The sequence below is a fragment of the Bufo bufo genome, chromosome 8, assembly GCF_905171765.1.
Source record: "Bufo bufo chromosome 8, aBufBuf1.1, whole genome shotgun sequence".
In the NCBI taxonomy this organism is placed as follows: Eukaryota; Metazoa; Chordata; class Amphibia; order Anura; family Bufonidae; genus Bufo; species Bufo bufo.
The window spans coordinates 10,843,334-10,863,749 of NC_053396.1; the positions used below are offsets into that span (position 1 = coordinate 10,843,334).

Sequence of the window (20,416 nt, forward strand, 5' to 3'; positions counted from 1 at the left end):
AAAAGTTTTTGTTTTCCCTGGCACTAGTGCATGTCTTATATCAAGCCGGCAAGGTTGTGACCCGTGTCCCCTGACAAAAGGGAGGCGGACGTGAAGGCCCTCGTGGAGGCTAACTTGCAGCAGCAGGAAACTAACCAGCTACTATTGCAACATGTGATGGCATTGCAAGCTGTAGGAGCGTCCCACAACGTCCACAATGCCCGGAAAGCTGTCCGTGCGGTGATCCCTCGTCGAGACCTATCTGGCGGTGTTTGAAAAGGTGTCCGTGAGGGCAAAATGACCCCGAGACCAGTGAGTTGAGGTCGTCGCTCCGTTCCTGGCGTCTGGACCCCAGCAAGTTTTTTTTATCTCGTCTGGACCCCAGCAAGTTTTTTTATGATCAAGCGGCCGACTACCTGACCGTAAAAGGTGAGATCCTGGCGAGACTGGGGGTGAATGTGTTGGTCCGGGCCCAGCGGGAATGTAACCCTGCCAGGCCACGGTACTATGAACTATTACACCGGTTGCAAAAATGGCTGCAGCCTGACGTTTTGACTCCCACTGCTCTGCTGGCGGATGTGTTCTGGAGGGCTTTGCCGCACCCTCTCCAGCACTGGATCGGCCAGGTGTCTCCGGGTAATGCCTTGGAGATGGTAGTGTCACGACCATGGTCATGGTCGTGACTCCTGGACCCGCAGGCAGTTGCCTGCGGTTTGGTTTTCTTGTCAACCACATGGTGAGGGCTGCTTGTATGTTGCCTCGCGTGTGGTTGCCGCTGGCAACATGATTGGTACTTGGCAGTATAGCAGCCTGAGCTGTTGCTAGGCAGCTTGCTGTCAAGTGCATGCGGTTACACCCGGCTATGTAGGTGTGCCTCTGCTCTGTATGGTGTGCACTCAGACACTTTCCCTTCACTTGCGGTTGTCCGCGGCAACGTGTGGTGTTGTGTGCATGTGGTGGCAGTGTCTCGGCCTGCTGGCTCATTCCCATTGCCACGCATGCCGTTGCCGGCGGTAACAGGTGCAGTGTGATTTTTATGTGTGCACTTTCCCAGTTTGTTGTGCACGAGAATTTGATATGTGTGCACTTCCCCTTTAAGTGGTTTCACTTCCCTCGTTGGTGTTGGAAGGGTTAATTCCCTTCCCAGTGTGTGTCTGTGTGGGTGTGGCCATTTGGGCTATTTAGCCTCTGCTGAGACCTGTAGCTGAGGGGTACTCCGGTGACCGACCACTCCCCTCTCAAGTGGATGAGCCAGGCCAAAGAGAGGAATGCTCGGGTCACCAGATGGTTCTTATCTTTGCAAAACTTTAAGTTTTCCGTGGAACACAGGGCAGGCCGGTTACAGGGAAACGCGGATGCCCTGTCCCGGGTCCACTGTCTGGCAAGTGTTCACCCCCTCAGGGTTGAACAAAGGGGGGAGGGTATGTAAGAAGGAACAAGGGGCCGTCATTGACGGAAGATACGTGTCACCGAGGTTCCTGGCCTCGGTGAGGTAAGAACCGGATTTTTCCCTGAAGTGTCAGTTTTGCAGTCTGACACTTCAGCTGTTAGTATGGCTGTAAAGCCGATCCGGGCCGGTTCTTATTGGGAGCAGTCAAAGAGCAGGGTGGGTGGCTGTTCCCCACGGTTCCAGGCTGGGTTTTGGGCTGGGATATAAAAACCCAGCCAGCACGTTCAGCTGCTGTGGGATTATCCTCCATGGCAGAGAAGCTGAGGAGTCTGGGTTTTCAGACCCTGAGGCCATCTATTTGTGAGAGCCGCATGCTGGGGAAACGGGCCTCTGAAGCCTGCTGCGGGCTGCGGGTGGAAATCTGCTGACCAGGTGAAGGCTTTTTGCACTGTGGACTTTGTGTTGTGTGAACAGGCACCAAAACTGAACACTTACTTTTGGCTTTTTTTCCCCCTATGTGTGAATAAACACTGAACTTTAATTAACAACCTTGTTTTTGCCTCTGTACTGCCCTGCCTACCAGAGTGAATCCCCACAATAGATAGATAGATGATAGATAGATCGATAGATAGATTACATTATATTTAGACAATTGTGTTCCAGACAGCAAATAGTAAAAAACAAACCAGCTACAGTGTGTGTGGGGGTCCGGTGCATTGTCTGCAGGCTGCCCCCCCTCCTGCACCTATCAGGTTATGTCTGCAGCGCAGAGAGGAGAGAGGGGCCGGCAGCACATATGTCCGGTCATTAGAGGGCGACATTCTGAACCAGTAACCACAGGAGCAGAGGAGGCCATTACCTTCCCAGTGCAGGGCCTCCAGTGAGAGAGGGGAAGGGGCCGGGGACAAGGTCTGTCTGACTGCTGTGCAGCCCGTGCTATGGGTGCAGCACCCAGCTCCTCACTACAGCATAAGGACCCTGACCCTGCCGGCTAGACCAGGGACCAGCGCTCCCTGCTGTGCTGTCTGTGCTCTTCTCAGGTGCCGCCACCAGCTCTCTTCTACTTCTGTCTGGACAGCTCAGCAGGGGGCCCCATTTAGGGATAGGGGCCATGGGCAAGTGCCCTGTTTGCCCCCCCCTCCCCCCCAACGCCGGCCCTGACTAGCAGATATGACCATCAGTGCCCAGATATAATAAGCAATGCCCAGATATGACTAGCAGTGTCCGGATATAGAGTAAATAGCAGTGCCCAGATTTGACCTTTAGTGCCCAGATATGCCCATTAGAGCCCAGATATGACCATAAATCAGTGCCCAGATATGCCCATCAGAGCCCAGATATGCCCATCAGAGCCCAGATATGCCCATCAGAGCCCAGATATGACTAGCAGAGCCCAGATATGACCATCAGTGCCCAGATATGACCATACATCAGTGCCCAGATAGGACCATACATCAGTGCCCAGATAGGACCATACATTAGTGCCCAGATATTCCCATCAGAGCCCAGATATGACTAGCAGAGCCCAGATATGATCATAAATCAGTGCCCAGATATGAACAGCAGTAGCCAGATCTTATACTGGCACTGTGCATACTGGTTATACTGACATCTTTCCAGCAGCACCCAAATACAGTCCTGATCAAAAGTTTAAGACCACTTGAAAAATGGCAAAAAATCATATTTTACATTGTTGGATCTTAACAAGGTTCCAAGTAGAGCTTCACCATGCAACAAGAAGAAATGAGAGTGAGACAAAACATTTTTTGAGCATTCAATTAATTGAAAATAACGAATAAACTGAAACAGGCTGTTTTTCAGCTGATCCACATTTTAGGACCACATGCCTTTAAAAAGCCAAATCTGTGCAAAGATGTGGATTCATTGTCATTCTCTGTCAGGTAGTCACACGTTGTGATGGCAAAGGCAAAAAAACTCTCCCTTTTTGAAGGTGGTCGGGTTGTTGAACTGCATAAGCAGGGTCTCTCACAGCGCGCCATCGCTGCTGAGGTGGGACGCAGTAAGACAGTCATTTTGAATTTCTTAAATGATTCTGAGGGTTATGGAACAAAAAAGTCAAGTGAAAGACCCAAAAAAATGTCATCAGCACTGAGCCGGAGGATCAAATTGGCTGTCCGTCAAGACACTGGACGATCCTCGACCCAAATGAAGGCCTTAACTGGTGCTGACTGCAGCCCCATAACCATCAGACGGCATCTGAGACTGAAGGGCTTCAAAAACAAAAAACTTCTTCAAAGACCTCGTCTCCTTGAACGCCACAGAACTGCTCGTTTGGACTTTGCAAGAGAGCACCAAACATGGGACACTCAAAGGTGGAAGAAAGTTTTATTCTCTGATGAGAAAAAATGTAACCTTGATGGTCCTGATGGTTTCCAACGTTACTGGCATGACAAGCAGATCCCACCTGAGATGTTTTCTACGAGCCACAGTGGAGGGGGCGCCATAAGGGTCTGGGGGGCTTTTTCCTTCAGTGGAACAATGGAGCTTCAGGAAGTGCAGGGGACGTCAAACGGCCGCTGGCTATGTCCAGATGTGGCAGAGAGCATTCCTCATGACTGAGGGCCCTTGTCTGTGTGGTAACAGGACAACGCTACAGTACACAATGCCCGCAGGACAAGGGACTTCTTTCAGGAGAATAACATCACTCTTTTGGCCCATCCTGCGTGTTCCCCTGATCTAAATCCAATTGAGAACCTTTGGGGATGGATGGCAAGGGAAGTTTACAAAAATGGACAACAGTTCCAGACAGTAGATGGCCTTCGTGCGGCCGTCTTCACCACTTGGAGAAATGTTCCCACTCACCTCATGGAAACGCTTGCATCAAGCATGCCGAAACAACAACGGCCGAGCTACTCATTACTGAGTTCATGTTTGGAAGTTGGATTTCTGATTTGGGGGGGTTTAGTTTTTTTTTGGAGGTGTGGTCCTAAATTTTTGATCAGCTGAAAAACAGCCTGTTTCAGTTTATTCGTTGTTTTCATGATATTGAATGCTCAAAAACTGTTTTGTCTCACTCCCATTTCTTCTTGTTGCATGTTGAAGCTCTTCTTGGAACCTTGTTAAGATCCAGCCATGCTAAATAGTATTTTTTGCCATTTTTCAAGTGGTCTTAAACTCTTGATCAGGACTGTATTATAATAGTAGTGCCCAGATATCTTATCGCCTCAGCACCTGCCCCCCCCCCCCCCAAGATGTCACATCCATAGTGCCCACACATCATACCAGTGGTGCTCAAACACTGTGTGATCAGTTCATTTACCCTACAGAGGAACTCACAGATTCATATCAAAAGCCTCCAGTGATAACTGTGTAAACAGGCGGCGCTGAGTGCCAAGGACTGATGGGAGCAGGGGATTAAATGGAAACCATGAAGTGAAAATAAAGCAAATAAATACAAAACTCTGACAGGTAAAGTCACCAGATTCACAATTAACTAGTTAATGACTGGTTTCCTTTCTGTCAGTAGAATGACAGACTGTTTGCATTGACTTTATTAAGAACTGTGTAATTCTTCTTTTCTCCTGTGGTGGCGCTACAGGGGATGACATATTTTTTCCCCTCATGTATTACAGTTATATGGTGGTCCCAGGGGTGAGACACTGGAATCAGCTCATCATTGGGGGATTATATACAGCTAACAACTCCTGTATAGTAAATTCTTCTTGTAAGCAGACTTTTTGTTTGCTCTATTAGTGCATTTTGAGTTAAAGGGATCCTCTCAGCAGGAATAACTGTATTAAATCAGGCATACTAACTGATAGGGTCCATCCTGCTAATTAAAATGCTCCCTATTTTGTGAAAATCGGTTGTGGCGTTCCCGAAGAAGAAGTGCTTTCATTCTTTCTGCAAATGAGGGCTTTACTGTACCAAAGGCGGGGCCTGACCACTCCATGCCCTGAAGCTCTCATTTGCATAAACAATAAAAGTCTTTTTCCTCAGGAACGCCACAACCGATTTTCACAAGACAGGTATCATTTTAATCAGCAAGATCAACGCTACCAGGCAGTATGACCTGTTTAATAGTATGGCCCCTTGGCTTCCATGGCTGGTCTTCTATTAGCCTATAAGGACCATTCCTAGTCTGCATATTCAAGAAAAGACAGAAGCTCCATTGGCACAATCGTCGTTACTGCTAGAATCCATATTTATTCAGGACTATCATAAGATTTCACATGGAGATTTACATATGATCGTTCTGGCATCTCAGACATGTTGCTTGTAGTAATGGCCGTCTTCTAGTCACAGCCAAACTGAGAAAGGGAAAACCTGGAATGAAAATACAGATATAGCGGTTCTATTTATAGGACTGAATGGGCAATCTGGCAATCTAATAGGTGGCACCCTTCCCGAAATTTTGTTGGTGCCCCTTATATGGTGTGCTGTCATATCGTAAACAAATAACCTTGTCATATAGTGCCTAATGATACCGCCATACAGAATGGTGCATAAATGATACCGCCACATATTATCCAAGTAATATAGTCGTCCATAGTGCTGCCACCAACACTATACATTACAATAATATTGTGTACAGTAAGTAGTGCTCAAATAGCGTTAATATTCTCATTGGCGCCCCCTTCGACAGGAATGGCGGACGTGCCCCGTGCAACTTTCATATAGCTGGCCCTATGCCCTGCTTGACTTAAGGAGGTGGACCCATGATGGTGGCCAATCAGACAGGTTAGAACAGTCAGGTGGACACCCGACCTCCGGGACCCGCACTGTTGCCAGGAATGAGGGGCCTTAGTCCTGGGTTTCTGCTGGAGGCCACATCTTAAGCCATCCCTCAGCTGGAGATGGATAGGTTGCCCCATGTTGTCTCCGGTTACCACCCATGTATAATTGGGAGGTCCTGACCCCACATTCACCTCATTGGAATGGCGGAAGATTTGGACATGTAATTTTCTCCTCCACTTTCAGAGTTTCTCCATTGATTGAAGCACATCTCACTTTGGGGGTCCCTGAGAAGGCCGCCTCCTCTAACCCCCTGTAAAAAGACAGACAAGGGTCACCAGGGACGCAGCTGCTGGACCCCAAAATCTGTAACAGGACGCCCCAACCATTACACATACTGTGTATACTGGTCACTATATTATAGGTCTGCTGTGTATACTGGTCACCATATTATAGGTCTGCTGTGTATACTGGTCACCATATTATAGGTCTGCTGTGTATACTGGTCACTATATTATAGATCTGTTGTGTATACTGGTCACCATATTATAGATCTGTTGTGTATACTGGTCACTATATTATAGGTCTGCTGTGTATACTGGTCACTATATTATAGATCTGTTGTGTATACTGGTCACTATATTATAGATCTGCTGTGTATACTGGTCACCATATTATAGATCTGTTGTGTATACTGGTCACTATATTATAGGTCTGCTGTGTATACTGGTCACTATATTATAGATCTGCTGTGTATACTGGTCACTATATTATAGGTCTGCTGTGTATACTGGTCACTATATTATAGGTCTGCTGTGTATACTGGTCACTATATTATTGGTCTGCTGTGTATACTGGTCACTATATTATAGATCTGCTGTGTATACTGGTCACTATATTATAGATCTGCTGTGTATACTGGTCACTATATTATAGGTCTGCTGTGTATACTGGTCACTATATTATAGATCTGCTGTGTATACTGGTCACTATATTATAGGTCTGCTGTGTATACTGGTCACTATATTATAGGTCTGCTGTGTATACTGGTCACCATATTATAGGTCTGCTGTGTATACTGGTCACTATATTATAGGTCTGCTGTGTATACTGGTCACTATATTATAGGTCTGCTGTGTATACTGGTCACTATATTATAGGTCTGCTGTGTATACTGGTCACTATATTATAGGTCTGCTGTGTATACTGGTCACCATATTATAGGTCTGCTGTGTATACTGGTCACTATATTATAGATCTGCTGTGTATACTGGTCACCATATTATAGGTCTGCTGTGTATACTGGTCACTATATTATAGGTCTGCTGTGTATACTGGTCACTATATTATAGATCTGTTGTGTATACTGGTCACTATATTATAGGTCTGCTGTGTATACTGGTCACTATATTATAGATCTGCTGTGTATACTGGTCACTATATTATAGGTCTGCTGTGTATACTGGTCACCATATTATAGATCTGTTGTGTATACTGGTCACTATATTATAGGTCTGCTGTGTATACTGGTCACCATATTATAGATCTGCTGTGTATACTGGTCACTATATTATAGGTCTGCTGTGTATACTGGTCACTATATTATAGGTCTGCTGTGTATACTGGTCACCATATTATAGGTCTGCTGTGTATACTGGTCACTATATTATAGGTCTGCTGTGTATACTGGTCACTATATTATAAGTCTGCTGTGTATACTGGTCACCATATTATAGGTCTGCTGTGTATACTGGTCACTATATTATAGGTCTGCTGTGTATACTGGTCACTATATTATAGATCTGCTGTGTATACTGGTCACTATATTATAGATCTGCTGTGTATACTGGTCACCATATTATAGATCTGCTGTGTATACTGGTCACTATATTATAGGTCTGCTGTGTATACTGGTCACTATATTATAGGTCTGCTGTGTATACTGGTCACTATATTATTGGTCTGCTGTGTATACTGGTCACTATATTATAGATCTGCTGTGTATACTGGTCACTATATTATAGGTCTGCTGTGTATACTGGTCACTATATTATAGATCTGTTGTGTATACTGGTCACTATATTATAGATCTGCTGTGTATACTGGTCACTATATTATAGGTCTGCTGTGTATACTGGTCACCATATTATAGGTCTGCTGTGTATACTGGTCACTATATTATAGGTCTGCTGTGTATACTGGTCACTATATTATAGATCTGCTGTGTATACTGGTCACTATATTATAGGTCTGCTGTGTATACTGGTCACTATATTATAGATCTGCTGTGTATACTGGTCACTATATTATAGGTCTGCTGTGTATACTGGTCACTATATTATAGATCTGCTGTGTATACTGGTCACTATATTATAGATCTGCTGTGTATACTGGTCACTATATTATAGGTCTGCTGTGTATACTGGTCACTATATTATAGGTCTGCTGTGTATACTGGTCACTATATTATAGATCTGCTGTGTATACTGGTCACCATATTATAGGTCTGCTGTGTATACTGGTCACTATATTATAGGTCTGCTGTGTATACTGGTCACTATATTATAGATCTGCTGTGTATACTGGTCACTATATTATAGATCTGCTGTGTATACTGGTCACTATATTATTGGTCTGCTGTGTATACTGGTCACCATATTATAGGTCTGCTGTGTATACTGGTCACTATATTATAGAAGTAACTTACGAGTATTCAGTATACTGCGGAAGACACTCCCGGAATCTCTTTTTTTCGGACAGTCCACATGGAGAGGAGCACAGTCCCCACGCACTCCATTCCGACCACGCTCCATTAACTGGAATATCAACCAACATAAAGAGATAGAGATTAAATCTGCAGGTGTACAAACCACCGACCATCAGGGATGAGACCACTAGGCATGAGCCCTACTGACCGGCCATGACTGAATGTCCTCTAACGTCCATGTGACTTTCACTATGCAAGTTTTAAAGGGAATGTATAAAATCTTATTAGCATTGCTTCTATGTATAATATAATAGGTTAGAATATCTTACATAATATCGGTCGCTCGATAAGACGAGGGCTCTTTCACTTGGAAGACCTTCAGATTCGACATTTTACATTCACTTGCAGTACCGCTTTACAGCACCAAAGTTTACACCGATAGCAATGCAACAGCGCCCCCCAACTATTAATAATGGGGAACTCTGTTAGAAACTGAGCTTTGCGAGAAATCAATGTGGCCTCAGGCTGGACCCCCGTGGGATTTATATAAATGTGATCTGGGAGAATTAAGGAAGAGGCCGCCCCCACATTGTATTAGAAGATTCCTCGATTTCATGCTGGGGGATGATAGGAGTCACTTACGGTGACAGCCATCGACGTTGTAGCACTTGCGGCTCTCCCTGTACTTCCCCTCGCACCACTTCCCTCCATTACTTGTCCCGAGACATTCACGACGTCTGTTCTGAAGTCCATATCTTTTTTGGCACCTGGTTTCCCCTTGCAGAAGGCTACACGGGGACCACCCCTGCCAATTTGACCACTGCCCATCAACTGCAAGAAAAAACTGAAAAGGTAAAAGGAGGTGCATGCTCAGCCATGTTCCTACCCTGAAATACTCTGTGCTGCGGGGGCTCTCCTACTTGTGTCCACCCCTCCTTGCATCATGAGATTGCATCTGTCTCATTGAGGTGGTCACTTCCTCCTCCCACAAAATAAGACTAATTTACCCTTAAATACTCTGTGCTGCTGTGATCCCCCACTTGTCTTAATCCCCCACCACACATCATGACCACACAGTGGACAGATCACACAAGTTTATCCTGAAATACCCTGTGCTGCTCGGGCATCTTCTCCTTCAAGTATCCACTACATCCCTTCCTTACGTCAGCCCTATCCTCACTAACATCAGGTCACTGCACACTCCTCTCCTGAAATACTCTGTGCTGCTGGGCTATGTGCTTCCTTGACTACCTACTTTAACCATCCCTTACATTTTAGTCTGTCCCTCTTATATGCTTCCCTATCCTCACTAACATCAGGTCACTTTCCCCCACAAGATCAACACACTCCTCTCCTGCCGTTGCCATCTTCATTACCAGTATATCTATTGAGGCTGCTTGGAAGAAACCCCACAAGAATTAAAGTTCTGAAATCCAGAATTTGGCACTTACTAGGACAGGGAGCCTTGGTGTTGCAGATAGTGTCTCGAGTGGGAGAACCTGAACAGTCTTGTCCTCCGTATCGTGGCAGAGGGTTGTCACATGTCCTCTTTTCTCTTATCCGTCCAACGCCACAGGTCACTGTACACTCCGAGTCTTTCTTCCATGACCCCCAACCGCCATCAACTGAGGGTACATTACCGGAACAGGCCAGCCAAATGTGGCCACAGATGAGGACATAGATGGAATTAATGAGCATTTATTGTATCACTGGGGCAAGACTGGCAAATAAAGGTAGATTTTTTGGGCCCCCTGAAAATTGAATGAGACATGTGATTGTGCTTCTCAATCCTTAGGTACAAAAAATCTCAACTATTTGGGCTCCACACTCCGGTCTTTTTCCTGTCAGCCATATTTGTCTTCATGGGGCTTACTTGCCACTCACCCACAGGTTCCTCCACTTCCTCTCTCAACACAACCAGGTTGTCAAGGACAATCCCCCAATTTGTCCTTGACAAAGGATGACAGAAGTGAAGGAGGAAGTAGCTAACTTCTCTTCCTACCTTGGTTGCAGTAGAAATTAATGTGGCTAGAAGCCTGGAATATAACTACGTGAAGTGAGTTTAGACGTGGAATGGTTATTCTTTAAAGTCTTCCACCTCTTGGCGTATTACCTGGACAGAAAGGAAGATCTGGACATTGTCGATCCTCGTGGGCGCTACCTTGGCAGCGGTTTCCTGCAGGGTATATAGATGGCCTAGGGTTGTCGCACACTCGATGACGTAACTGAATTGGAATATTCGTAGAACCTTCTTCTTTGCAATGGGAGGAACATGGATTCCAGGGTCCCCAATTTCCCCAGGAACCATGAGCTGGAGAGGAACCAAATGACAATCATGACCTCGTAGAAGAAATTTGGTGAGAACTTGATCTATCATGGTTGCTCCTTGATGGCATAGTTGATGTCACTGCCCACAAGCCAATGGTAAAAGAAAAAAGCCCTTTGGCAGTCAACCCAAGAGAAAGACCGTAGGCAACTAAGTCTTGGGTGGCAGGTTAGCATGAATTGGTATGACACGACCTATTCATAAAACAAAGGTCAAGAAAACCATCCTGTGGGTCATTCTCTCCAAGGAATGGAAAAGTAGACGCTCTTGGTACAATAGTGGTCCCATAATAGTGTGATGGCTTTAGAAACCTCCATAAGGAGAACCCCATGTTTGCTAAGAAATCTATGTCTCCTCTCCATTTATGGTTTGACCCAAACCACCCAAACCAAGAGCGTCCCCACTATGTAGTGATCTTGTTGGAGTCACTTACTTGGACAAAGTTGATGAGTTTCACAGAGGTCTATTTGATTGCTTACACCAATACAGATACCACCACAAGAAGGCTTTGGGTTGTCACACAGTCGTCTTTTCTGTTTATGTCCAATGCCACAAGTAACAGAACATCTTGACCATGATGTCCACTTGGACCAACCTCCCATCACTGAATTATAAAGACTCTCATTAGGCAGTGGAACATATTGCAAAGTTTATGACAAATTCCTAGTCTATATATGCAGTCTGTATTCTGTAATCACTGAGGAGGCAAATCCTACTCTAAAACATTATCTGCTGATGGATGCTGCAGGTCTATCCCGGGAAATGATTTTGTAATGTTATCAGATTTGATTAATATATACATATACTTACCGGGACAGCATTCTTGTTGAACGCAGGATTTAACTTCAAGATCATTTCCAGGACAGTGTCCTTGTCCTATGCAGGTTCTATGTCTCTCCTGAAAACCTTCATGACATGTGACAGAACAAGGACTCCAGTTCCCCCACTCTGACCACTCAGAAGGGCTAAAAGAGGAAGGCATTCTGTGTATATTCTACACACAGTATAGAGGAGATCTATGCGCGTAGCTAGAAACTCATTGCAGACCATCAGAAAGCCATCTTTTTATAAGTGCACCAGCGCTATAGGTCTGCCACTTCTATACACAAATATAACTACAATAATACTGCCACTTCTATACACGAATACAACTACTATAATACTGCCTCCTATCTACAAGAATATAACTACTATAATACTGCTCCTATGTACAAGGATATAACTACTATAATACTGCTCCTATGTACAAGAATATAACTACTATAATACTGCCTCCTATGTACAAGACTATAACTACTATAATACTGCTCCTATGTACAAGGATATAACTACTATAATACTGCTCCTATGTACACGAATACAACTACTATAATACTGCCTCCTATCTACAAGAATATAACTACTATAATACTGCTCCTATGTACAAGGATATAACTACTATAATACTGCTCCTATGTACAAGAATATAACTACTATAATACTGCCTCCTATGTACAAGACTATAACTACTATAATACTGCTCCTATGTACAAGGATATAACTACTATAATACTGCTCCTATGTACACGAATACAACTACTATAATACTGCCTCCTATCTACAAGAATATAACTACTATAATACTGCTCCTATGTACAAGAATATAACTACTATAATACTGCCTCCTATGTACAAGAATATAACTACTATAATACTGCCTCCTATGTACAAGACTATAACTACTATAATACTGCTCCTATGTACAAGAATATAACTACTATAATACTGCTCCTGTGTACAAGAATATAACTGCTATAATACTGCTCCTATGTACAAGAATATAACTGCTATAATACTGCTCCTATGTACAAGAATATAACTACTATAATACTGCTCCTATGTACAAGAATATAACTACTATAATACTGCTCCTATGTACAAGAATATAACTGCTATAATACTGCTCCTATGTACAAGAATATAACTACTATAATACTGCTCCTATGTACAAGAATATAACTACTCTAATACTGCTCCTATGTACAGGTATATAACTGCTATAATACTGCTCCTATGTACAAGAATATAACTACTATAATACTGCCTCCTATCTACAAGAATATAGCTACTATAATACTGCCTCCTATGTACAAGAATATAACTATTATAATACTGCTCCTATGTACAAGAATATAACTACTATAATACTGCTCCTATGTACAAGAATATAACTACTATAATACTGTTCCTATGTACAAGAATATAACTACTATAATACTGCTCCTATGTACAGGGATATAACTACTATAATACTGCCTCCTATGTACAAGAATATAACTACTATAATACTGCTCCTATGTACAAGAATATAACTACTATAATACTGCTCCTATGTACAGGGATATAACTACTATAATACTGCCTCCTATGTACAAGAATATAACTACTATAATACTGCCTCCTATGTACAAGAATACAACTACTATAATACTGCCCCTATGTACAAGAATATAACTACTACAATACTGCCACTTCTATACACGAATACAACTACTATAATACTGCCTCCTATGTACAAGAATATAACTACTATAATACTGCCTCCTATGTACAAGAATATAACTATTATAATACTGCCTCCTATGTACAAGAATATAACTACTATAATACCGCTCCTATGTACAAGAATATAACTACTATAATACTACTCCTATGTACAAGAATATAACTACTATAATACTGACTCCTATGTACAAGAAAATAACTACTATAATACTGCTCCTATGTACAAGAATATAACTACTATAATACTACCTCCTATGTACAAGAATATAACTACTATAATACTGCTCCTATGTACAAGAATATAACTACTGTAATACTGCCTCCTATGTACAAGAATATAACTACTATAATACTGCTCCTATGTACAAGAATATAACTACTATAATACTGCTCCTATGTACAAGAATATAACTACTATAATACTGCCTCCTATATACAAGAATATAACTACTATAATACTGCTCCTATGTACAAGAATATAACTACTATAATACTGCTCCTATGTACAGGAATATAACTACTATAATACTGCTCCTATGTACAAGAATATAACTACTATAATAATGCTCCTATGTACAAGAATATAACTACTATAATACTGCTCCTGTGTACAAGAATATAACTACTATAATACTGCTCCTATGTACAAGAATATAACTACTATAATACTGCTCCTATGTACAAGAATATAACTACTATAATACTGCTCCTATGTACAAGAATATAACTACTATAATACTGCTCCTATGTACAAGAATATAACTACTATAATACTGCCTCCTATGTTCCTATGTACAAGAATATAACTACTATAATACTGCTCCTATGTACCAGAATATAACTACTATAATACTGCTCCTATGTACAAGAATATAACTACTATAATACTGCTCCTATGTACAAGAATATAACTACTATAATACTGCTCCTATGTACAAGGATATAACTACTATAATACTGCTCCTATGTACAGGAATATAACTACTATAATACTGCTCCTATGTACAGGAATATAACTACTATAATACTAACTCCCATGTACAAGAATATAACTACTATAATAATGCTCCTATGTACAAGAATATAACTACTATAATACTGCCTCCTATCTACAAGAATATAACTACTATAATACTAACTCCCATGTACAAGAATATAACTACTATAATACTGCCTCCTATGTACAAGAATATAACTACTATAATACTGCTCCTATGTACAAGGATATAACTACTATAATACTGCTCCTATGTACAAGAATATAACTACTATAATACTGCCTCCTATGTACAAGAATATATCTACTATAATACTGCTCCTATGTATAAGAATATAACTACTATAATACTGCTCCTATGTACAAGAATATAACTACTATAATACTGTCCCCTATGTATAAGAATATAACTACTATAATACTGCCTCCTATGTACAAGAATATAACTACTATAATACTGCTCCTATGTACAAGAATATAACTACTATAATACTGCTCCTATGTACAAGAATATAACTACTATAATACTGCTCCTATGTACAAGGATATAACTACTATAATACTGCCTCCTATGTACAAGAATATAACTACTATAATACTGCCTCCTATGTACAAGAATATAACTACTATAATACTGCCCCTATATACAAGAATATAACTACTATAATACTGCCCCCTATGTGTGTATTATCTATTCTTGGTGCAGTGGATTTTCTCACCGGCAGGACTGGCAGTTTAAGTTGAGTTCTCTCTTGAATCCGTACTTGTGGTTCAGGCAGCAGTCCTCCTGTAAAATCCCGTCCCCCAGGAAATCTTCGCACTGTAGACTTGTATCGTTAAATACAGTAAAGCACAGGACATCATATGCTCCTACAGAGATGAGGATGGTAGGTATGGTAGTTATGGACACACAAGACGCAGCCCTAAAATGACTCAGAGCTGAGGGTTTGCTACAGTGTATCAGTGTGCTGTGAACACGTTAGCAGCACATATACGTCTCTTGTCCTGAAAGCTTGCTACAATATATCACTGAAGGTAAAATGTATCAGCCCCCCCCCCTCACTGTGATATGATATAGAAGGCACCCTGTGTATAATTCCGTCCTGTGCGGTGATATAGGGGAATAGTTACCTGCAGACGGTATGGAGACCACAATGAGAAGGAAGAAGGGCAGGGGCGACATTTTCAGGGATGAAGTGGAGCACGGTTCTTTGGTCCTTATGTCTGGTTCCTCGTCACCATTATAAGTGGTTATGACTCTTGTGATTGTTCTTCTAACTCCAAGGTGTCTGGACCTGTCACTGTCATAATCCCTGCGCCCGTTCCCCACCCCTCACCTTCTCTGGCACCAGTACACAGGTGACTTCTGTAATACTATACGTTTAATCTACTGGTTCTCCTGTGGTCACATCTTGGCCGTGCCCCTCAGTTTTATAATGGTAAAGTAAAAGCCTGCGTACAATGGATGAGGAAAAACAACAGTACTTCCTTGAAACGAGGTCCAAGTCCTGCAGAACACGTACTGGACATACCAAAATGGACGGATCTGTCGGACTACAACAGGTGCCTGAGAAGAAGGGGTTAGGTTAAGAAATTGGCATTGGAGAAGGAGGGGCGCCATTTCAGAAAGGCTAGGTGCTCCCCTGCCCCAACCTATCATGGTGTCTTTTTAGGAAGCAGAGGGAACAGGGCCAAGTGCGACTGCTGCCCCTGCATCCCCTACAGCTACGCCCTGAAAAGTACAGGAAGGGTTTGTGTGGTTTAAAATTCTGGTGGTGACCGGGTGACTATAAACTAAGCTCAGCAATTCCAATATGGTGGACAGTGGTCCTCAATTAGGTTGCACAGCTCTGAAGCACAAACGTCTGCTTAAACATGGGTCACAATCTGAGGGAACATTCAGGAACATAGAGAAGGAGGAACGATCAGAGTTTACAGAGATCAGGCCACTCAGGTTATAAAAGCTGCAAGATTTTCGGGGGTGATCTCCTCTATTATGCTATGGTGGCCATCAGATACTGACATTCTCTGATATCTCACTTTGTCTTCACATTTGATGTCCTATACAAGCCATTAAACATTTCCCTATATAAAGAAGTTTCTACAGATGGGATTATTTTTGGCTATGGAGAGAGTGGAAGGCTCAAGCTCAGTCTCCGTTTCAGACTCAAGCTCAGGCTCAGCTTCAGGCGCAAGGTCAGGCTCAGTTTGAGGGATTTATGCTCATTGACCTATCGGGCCTTCCATGCATTTCCCATGGCAGGTTGGTTCTGGGCTGACACACTCCATTGACCTTTAATTTGGTCAACTTGATGTGACACAGCAATGGGACTATGCTGTCCCCTCAGACCAGCTGTTGAAGAAGAGAAAGGTCTAAGTTGGCCTGAACATATTGCTAATGTGACAGTGGTCTGATATCTGGGTAGGCGTAGTAGGTTGGGCTTTTCATGGTGGGAACATCCATGACGTACTTGAGGGGCTCAGAATGTATTTCAGCATCTAGGTCAAATGATGCCAACTGGATCATAGTCATGAAAGCCTGTCCAGTGCATTTGTAGATTCTAGAGGTCTACATGTTGCCTCAAGGCTAAGGGAAGAAGATACTGTAAAACATGATGGTGGCGACATGGTCTACCTTGGTGATCCTCAACCTTATTACTATGGAGACAACCCTTGAGAGTCTCAGAAAGAAGTAAAAAAACAACCACAATAGGAACATTGTAGGTATGTTTACCATGCATGGTAAATGTAGACCTCATAATGTAAGCAAACATCAATTTCATGGTTTCAACACATTATTTAATGTTCAGCTCTGAACCAGTGATGAAACAGGAATTTATGGAGGTAAGTAGAAGCTTGTGGCAAACACCCCTGTCTCTCCTAGTATGCTCACAAATTTGTATCTACTCTTCAAGGATGCATGCTAAATAAGGTTAGTTAGTCCCATTTTGGGAACCAGTAATACCCAGTAAAACAAAAAGATCTTTAAGGAGCATCTGTCAACAGCATTAACCCGATAAAACCTGGCATACTGCCTGGTAGGGTTGGTCTTGCTGATTAAAATGATATATTTCTTGTAAAGATTGGTTGTGGCATTCCCGAGATAACAGACTTTTATTCTTTAAGTAAATAAGGGCTGCGGTGCAATGAGGGGTGGGGCCTGAGTGTGCCAGTGCAGGCCACGCCCCTCGGTGCACTAGAGACTTCATTTACAAAAATAATCAAAGTCTGTTTTCTCAGGAACGCCACAACCGATCTTCACAAGAAAGGTATCGTTTTTGTCAGCAGGATCAGCCCTACCAGGCAGAATGTCTGGTTCAATGGTGTTGATCCTGCTGGCAGGTGGACTTTAAGAGCGGAATAAACGATGGAAGGGGCGGCTTATCTAAACAGATGCTGAACACATGCTACTCTTCTTGAACTAAACATCAGAGCTTCTTCAGGACAGCTGGGAGATTCTGACTCTGCTTATTGTACTTTCTTATCTTATACTACTTCAGTTATGTATTGCTTAATTTTGCATAATATTAAGTGAAGTTACAATGAAGTGATTGAAAATAAGAGCAAAAAACAAGGTTTACAAAAAGGAATGTGGAATTTTTAGCAGGTTGAACTACAGAAAGCAAAAAGGGTTCAGTAGATGACACCCCCTTGGTCCCTCATATTTGTATACTTATAAATTAACTCCTTGAACACATTTCTCTCAACCTCACGGCAAGAAATCAAAAAATGTGTTTTATATGTTTGGAAACCATAATCCTAATTAAAGCGGCAGTCTTCCTCAAATACTCCATCTATAGGATTATCCATATACTCTACAGTGACATTATTTATTGTGCTTAAAACCTGGTATGACCCTGCGATGAACAAACAAAACTAATCCAAAAGATTGTCTGGGATTGCAAAACCAAGCAAACAGTTCACAAGAAATTCAACAGAAAGTGCGGCTATATTTGCCTCATGTACACAGGAGTAGTATTATCTCATATTACATATAGAAATGTATGTCTAAATGTCCCTCTGTAATGTCTTGGAATGGATCACAGATATAATATTCACATAACTAGTATAAGAATATACAAACGGAGAATACAAATGTGATAGCACTCTATATCCAGCATTCTGCCCTGCCTCCATGCTGGATGAGGCATTGGTGTACATTTTGGCCAAAGCGTAATAAGCCACTCACCGCGTCAAGGTCGCCTCTATTCCCCCAAATTTTTTCCTTTGAAGTATATATTGGAGGCGTGGCGATCTCATTTGAGTCATGCACACCTGACCAGTCAATCTGTCCTGGAGGCTGGTTTTAAAGTCTGCTTATATAGAACCTACCAGTAGCCATTTGGCTCCAGGAGAAGTATATGGTGGGCTCAGCATGCATGTTGGTACTTGAATCCCTGGATCCGATGAAAGCTGTAATGGCACCGGACGGGGTTAAAAGCAGAGTGTGCTTGGCTTGCACGCTGACCTGCATTCCCTGGACTTTGTGTGGCTGTCATGGCCCATAAACAGGTAGGAACTAGAGTTAGGGACCACTCAAATAGAGGCGACCTTGACGCGGTGAGTGGCTTATTACGCTTTGGCCAAAATGTACACAAATGCCTCATCCAGCATGGAGGCAGGGCAGAGTGCTGGATATAGAGTGCTATCACATTTGTATTCTCCGTTTGTATATATATGTATTTCGCCATAGTGATGTGCACCTATATACAGGTTGTGCTGACTCAATTCCCCCCAAAAATTTTGTTTGTAGTATAAGAATATAACTACTATACAACTGCCTCCTATGTACAAGAATATAACTACTATAATACTGCTCCTATGTACAAGAATATAACTACTATAATACTGCCTTCTATGTACAAGAATATAACTACTATAATACTGCCCCCTATGTACAAGAATATAACTACTATAATACTGCTCCTATGTACAATAATATAACTACTATAATACTGCTCCTATGTACAAGAACATAACTACTATAATACTGCCTCCTATGTACAAGAATATAACTACTATAATACTGCTCCTATGTACAAGAATATAATTACTATAATACTGCTCCTATGTACAGGAATATAACTACTATAATACTGCTCCTATGTACAAGAATATAACTACTATAATACTGCTCCTATGTACAAGAATATAACTACTATAATACTGCTCCTATGTACAAGAATATAACTACTATAATACTGCCTCCTATGTACAAGAATATAACTACTATAATACTGCCTCCCATGTACAAGAATATAATTACTATAATACTGCTCCTATGTACAGGAATATAACTACTATAATACTGCTCCTATGTACAAGAATATAACTACTATAATACTGCTCCTATGTACAAGAATATAACTACTATAATACTGCTCCCATGTACAAGAATATAACTACTATAATACTGCCTCCTATGTACAAGAATATAACTACTATAATACTGCTCCTATGTACAAGAATATAACTACTATAATACTGCTCCTATGTACAAGAATATAACTACTATAATACTGCTCCTATGTACAAGAATATAACTACTATAATACTGCCTTCTATGTACAAGAATATAACTACTATAATACTGCCCCCTATGTACAAGAATATAACTACTATAATACTGCTCATATGTACAAGAATATAACTACTATAATACTGCTCCTATGTACAGGAATATAACTACTATAATACCGATCCTATGTACAGGAATATAACTACTATAATACCGCTCCTATGTACAGAATATCACTACTATAATACTGCTCCTATGTA

At 41.9% G+C, this 20,416-nt stretch overlaps 1 protein-coding gene across 4 annotated transcripts in view; it reads right to left on the reverse strand.

Moving 5' to 3' along the window:
- The window catches only part of LOC121009249 (properdin-like), a 61,155-nt gene extending 45,199 nt beyond the window's left edge, over positions 1-15,956 (reverse strand). For 2 of the 4 annotated variants that reach the window (XM_040442240.1, XM_040442238.1), the window contains exons 1-9: positions 15,770-15,956; positions 15,358-15,508; positions 11,908-12,062; positions 11,531-11,701; positions 10,885-11,082; positions 10,223-10,396; positions 9,414-9,602; positions 8,772-8,880; positions 6,259-6,377 (exon numbers count right to left, since the gene is read on the reverse strand). In XM_040442240.1, the coding sequence (XP_040298174.1) occupies positions 6,260-6,377; positions 8,772-8,880; positions 9,414-9,602; positions 10,223-10,396; positions 10,885-11,082; positions 11,531-11,701; positions 11,908-12,062; positions 15,358-15,508; positions 15,770-15,821 (1,317 nt within the window). In that variant the 5' untranslated portion in view covers positions 15,822-15,956 and the 3' untranslated portion in view covers position 6,259. Of the gene's footprint in view, positions 1-5,500; positions 5,657-6,258; positions 6,378-8,771; positions 8,881-9,413; positions 9,603-10,222; positions 10,397-10,884; positions 11,083-11,530; positions 11,702-11,907; positions 12,063-15,357; positions 15,509-15,769 lie in introns of those variants that run through there. The other 2 variants (XM_040442237.1, XM_040442239.1) reach the window with 2 other exon arrangements.
- Between the last annotated feature and the right edge of the window lie 4,460 nt (positions 15,957-20,416).